The 4,563-nt window shown below is 36.7% G+C and overlaps 1 protein-coding gene across 1 annotated transcript; it reads left to right on the top strand.

Moving 5' to 3' along the window:
- The first annotated feature begins 353 nt into the window (after positions 1–353).
- On the top strand, positions 354–4,143 carry LOC107134505 (amidophosphoribosyltransferase). The gene is made up of 4 exons (XM_048797665.1): positions 354–957; positions 1,063–1,208; positions 2,666–2,738; positions 3,769–4,143. The coding sequence occupies exons 1-4, from the start codon at positions 890–892 to the stop codon at positions 3,926–3,928; spliced, it is 447 nt and encodes a 148-aa protein (XP_048653622.1). The 5' UTR covers positions 354–889; the 3' UTR covers positions 3,929–4,143.
- Positions 4,144–4,563: the final 420 nt, after the last annotated feature.

Raw genomic sequence — 4,563 nt, 5'->3', positions numbered from 1 at the left:
CAAAAAGAGCTGGGGATGTAGCTCACTGGGTTAAGTCTCCAGTTTAAAAAAAAAAAAAAAAAAGGAGGGGCTGGGGATGTGGCTCAAGCGGTAACGCGCTCGCCTGGCATGCACGGGGCACTGGATTCGATCCTCAGCATCACATAAAAATAAAGATGTTGTGTCCACCGAAAACTGAAAAATATTAAAAAATTCTCTCTCTCTTAAAAAAAAAAAAGGATATATTTCTGGTCCTAGATGAAAAAAAAATATATAACTCATTTTAAAAATTCAGACAACCCCAAAAGTATGCAGTAAATTACTAAAAGGTCACCACTTAGAGATTAGTGTCCATTTCAATTCACTTTCTTCAGACTTGTTCAGAACTTCAACTGGTATTTATACATTTAATTGTTTAATACAGTTGATTCCTTTCTTCTATCAGTAATCATTGAGGATGGGTAACCACCATCACTACCACTAACAGACGCAGTTTGAGAGTCACCACTGTAGTGTGCCTTTCTTAAGGGAATGTGTCTTACTCATCAGGAGTGTTGTGGGTAGAAAAAGACCCACAATCCAAACTCTTCCTCCCCTCACCCCCCATTGCAGGTCTATATGCCCTCAAACTTTTCTTGGTGTCTCCTAAAGTACTGTTGTTTTTTTTCCTCCTCAAACATTTGGAGACGTCCCATTGCCTTCCACAGTAGTCCTTTGTTTTCAGTATAAACATACAATTAGCGGGGTGCAGGGTTTTCATAACTAGGTGTCAGCAGAATGCTCAATTATTTCCATTATGGTGGACTGTTGGGTGAGGACTAGAGGGGAGCTTTCTCTGCTAATGACAGATTTCTCTTCTGTATAGCTTCTGCGTCATGGTGTTGGTCTGTCCACCAGCTCTGATAGTGAAATGATAACCCAGTTACTGGCATATACCCCTCCTCAGGAACAAGATGACACCCCAGACTGGGTAGCAAGGTAACTGTAAATTTGGATTATTCTTGCAGCTTTGGTGATGCAAGCATTGCTTTCAGTGTTTATAACTGAAGTGATTCGTTTAGTCATTTAATTAATCCATTTCAGGATTAAAAACTTAATGAAGGAAGCACCCACAGCATACTCCCTACTTATAATGCACAGAGATGTTATTTACGCAGTTCGGGATCCTTATGGAAATCGTCCTCTATGCATTGGTCGACTTATTCCAGTTTCTGATATAAATGACAAAGGTAAGAGACTTCAGAAATAATTAAGTTCATAGCACTTTCCAAAGTCATTGCCCTACTGCTAGCGAGCCCTGAAATCTTTAGGTATAGGAAACTTATGAGTGAGAGGGATTTAGTTAAACAGAAAAATGGCTTTGTTAGTCTTTTGTTTGTTCGGTTGGTTTTGATGCTGGGATTGATCCCAGGGTGCTTAACCACTGAGGCATATCCCCAGCCCTTTTTATTTTTTTATTTTTGAGAAAGGTCTTGCAAAATTGCTTGGGGCCTCACTAAGTTACTGATGCTGCTGTGATCTTCTTGCCTCAGCCTCCTGAGTAACTGGGATTATAGCATGCCCCAGGGTGTCCAGCTCGGTGTTGTGTGTTTTTAAAGTACTTTTCTTTGTCTACATCTGAGAATGAGTCACTTTTTTTTTTTTTCTAAGAGCTTAATGGTTATACTTAGTAGTTGGGTTTATCCCAACAAACTGTACTTGCGTGGAAATCAATTTCAGTTCATGAGCCCCGCCTTTCCTTCCCATCTTCCCCTATTCCCCTTATTTTTCCTCTATTAGACTTCCTTTTTTTAAAAAAATTATTTTTTAGTTTTAGGTGGACACAATATCTCTATTTTATTTTTATGTGGTGCTGAGAATCAAACCCAGTGCCTCACGCATGCTAGGTGAGCGTGCTACCACCTGAGCCACATCCCCAGCCCTAGACTTCCTTTTGCTTGTCTTTTTTTTTCTTTTAAGGATTCTTTAAAAAACAAAAAAGTACCACTGAGTCACAACCCCAGACCTGCTTGTCTATTATTCTTTATTTCATTGGTTCTTTATGTAATCTTATCTCTTCATCCTCCTTTCCTTTATTTTACTCTAGCTTCCACATGAGAGAAAACATTCAACCATTGAGTTTCTGAGTTTGGCTAATTTCACTTAGCATGATATTCTCCATTTCCATCCATTTACCATCAAATGCCATAATTTAAGAAAATGGGTTACTTTTAATGTATTAACAGACATTCTTATTTTTTTCTGTCTGAGCTACTCATTTGTAGTCTTTGTTTAGCTTTTAATTTCTACAGTATGATTTTAGTGATTTTCTTTTTGACTTTTCAGGTGTCTTGTTTAGTCATAAAAATAATGTTGGTAGGAGTCTTAGGACTATTATTTATCTTTGGCTTAAGTTAGATGAAGATCCATGTGCTTTTTTTAAAATTTTTTTTAAGTTATAGGTGGACACAAGCTTTATTTTGTACGTGGTGCCTGGGATTGAACCTAGTGCCTCACTCACGCAAGCTAGGCAAGCACTCTACCACTGAGCCACAACCCTGGCCAAATCTATGTGCTTTTAAAGTCATGAAAATCATCTCTTCTTTGAGCTTTTTTACTTTATCTATTTAGTGTTTAACTATTCTGTTGAAATAGCCTCTTTTAAAATTACTTAAATCCATTAACTGAGTTCTTTTTTGATTTATAGAAAAAAAAACATCAGAAACAGAAGGATGGGTTGTGTCTTCAGAATCTTGTAGCTTTTTATCTATTGGTGCAAGGTAAGTTTTACCCATTAGGCATTTTATCTTTTCCCACATTTATAAGACGTTCTTTAGTTGGGCATGGTGGCATGTTCCTGTGGCCCCAGCTACTTAAGAGGCTGAGGCAGGAGGAGCACTTCAGCCTGTGAGTTTGAGACCATCCTGGACAAGATAGTAAGATCCTGGCTCAAAAAGAGGGGGGGATTTTTTTTTTTTTTTAATTAAAAAGAAAATTTTGTTTTGCTAATTACATGAAAGTTTTCTTTCTAACATATATAACAAAACATATACATTTTGTTATGTAGATTTGTGCTCAGCACTTATACTGACATGAATGTATACCTTGTAATTTTATGAGCATCATCTTTCTTTTACACTATCATGAGACTCAGAAAGGAAGAATGTTCTTAACAAGAAATTATAATGGAAAAATTTAAAATCAGGATAAAAATACTTACCTTTTATTTCAAAAATTAATAAAATGTAGGACTCTCTTTATTTTTTTGATTTAATTGTTTTGGGGTGCTTCACCACTGAGCCAAATCCCTTATTTATTTATTTTTTAAAAATGTTTTTAGTTGTAGATGGACACAATTGCTTTTGTATTTTTTTAATTTATGTATTTTCATATAGTGCTGAGAATTGAACCCGGTGCTTCATATGCTAGGCAAGCACTTTACCAGAGTTACAATCCCAGGCCCCCACACCCAGCCCTTATTTTTTATTTTCTGACAGGGTCTCACTGAGTTGCTTAAGGCTTCACTAAATTGCTGAGGCTGGCTTTGAACTTGTGATTGTCCTGCCTCAACCTCCTGAGTCAACTGGGATTACAGCTGTGCACCATCGTACCCAGCCAAGATTCTCATTTTTGATATTTTAAATTAGGACATAGAGATAACAGACTTATAGACATATTAAAGGAATCACTTTTTTTCTAAAAGGGAGGGAACTATGTGTTTTTAAATTGATATTATCATCAGCCTTAAGGACTGATTTATTAAAAGTAGGGTTTTTTTTAATTAATTTTTTTTTAAACATTGTTTTCAAGATATTACCGTGAAATTTTGCCTGGGGAAATTGTGGAAATATCCAGACATAATGTCCGAACTCTTGATGTCATATCAAGGTCTGAAGGAAACCCAGTGGCTTTTTGTATCTTTGAATATGTTTATTTTGCAAGACCAGATAGTATGTTTGAAAGTAAGTAAATTTCATTTCTTTGATTGTTCCTGTAAATTTCTTATTTATCTCATTGAAACATAGCAGTTCTTGGCCCAAAAGTTTACCTTGCTTTTTGAAGGTACAGTTTTGGGTTTGTTGTTGTTGTTGTTTTAGTTGTAGATGGACACAATACATTTATTTTGTTTACTGGTTTTATGTGGTGCTGGGGATCGAACCCAGGGCCTCACATGTGCTAGGCAAGCGTTCTGCCACTGAGCTACTACCCCAGGCCCTGAAGGTATAGTTTTATGTTTTGTATATATTAATGAATTCATAAGTCATTAGATTGCTATTTCCTTTCCTTTCAACTTTAAGACATTAATTTTCTTATTAAAAATGATTATATGGGATGGGAGACATGGATCAAATATCAATCTTCTGCATGTGAAAAAAAATAATGATTATGATTTTCAAATCTATATTAAGGTCAAAATTTTTAAATACTACACAGTTGAACTCTTTTGGGGGGTGGGTGGGTATCATGGGATGAACTCAGGGACACTTGACCTTGACCCTGAGTATTTAGAGACAGGGTCTCACTGAGTTGCTTAGAGCCTCACTGTTGCTGAGGCTGGCTTTGAACCCAGGATCCTCCTGTCTCAGCCCCCCCCCCCAAGCCTGC

The sequence above is a fragment of the Marmota marmota genome, unplaced genomic scaffold, assembly GCF_001458135.2.
Source record: "Marmota marmota marmota unplaced genomic scaffold, marMar, whole genome shotgun sequence".
Lineage (NCBI taxonomy): Eukaryota > Metazoa > Chordata > Mammalia > Rodentia > Sciuridae > Marmota > Marmota marmota.
The sequence above is the reverse complement of the archived record's forward strand: the minus strand, read 5'-3'. Positions and strand labels throughout refer to the sequence as shown.

Excerpts from the sequence above, each read along its gene's own strand:
- LOC107134505 (XM_048797665.1), top strand. The coding sequence starts at position 890 with ATGATAACCCAGTTACTGGCATATACCCCTCCTCAGGAACAAGATGAC. Across the intron at positions 1,209-2,665 it reads TTCTGATATAAATGACAAAG|AAAAAAAAACATCAGAAACA; the intron begins GTAAGAGACTTC and ends TTTGATTTATAG. Across the intron at positions 2,739-3,768 it reads TTTTTATCTATTGGTGCAAG|ATATTACCGTGAAATTTTGC; the intron begins GTAAGTTTTACC and ends ATTGTTTTCAAG.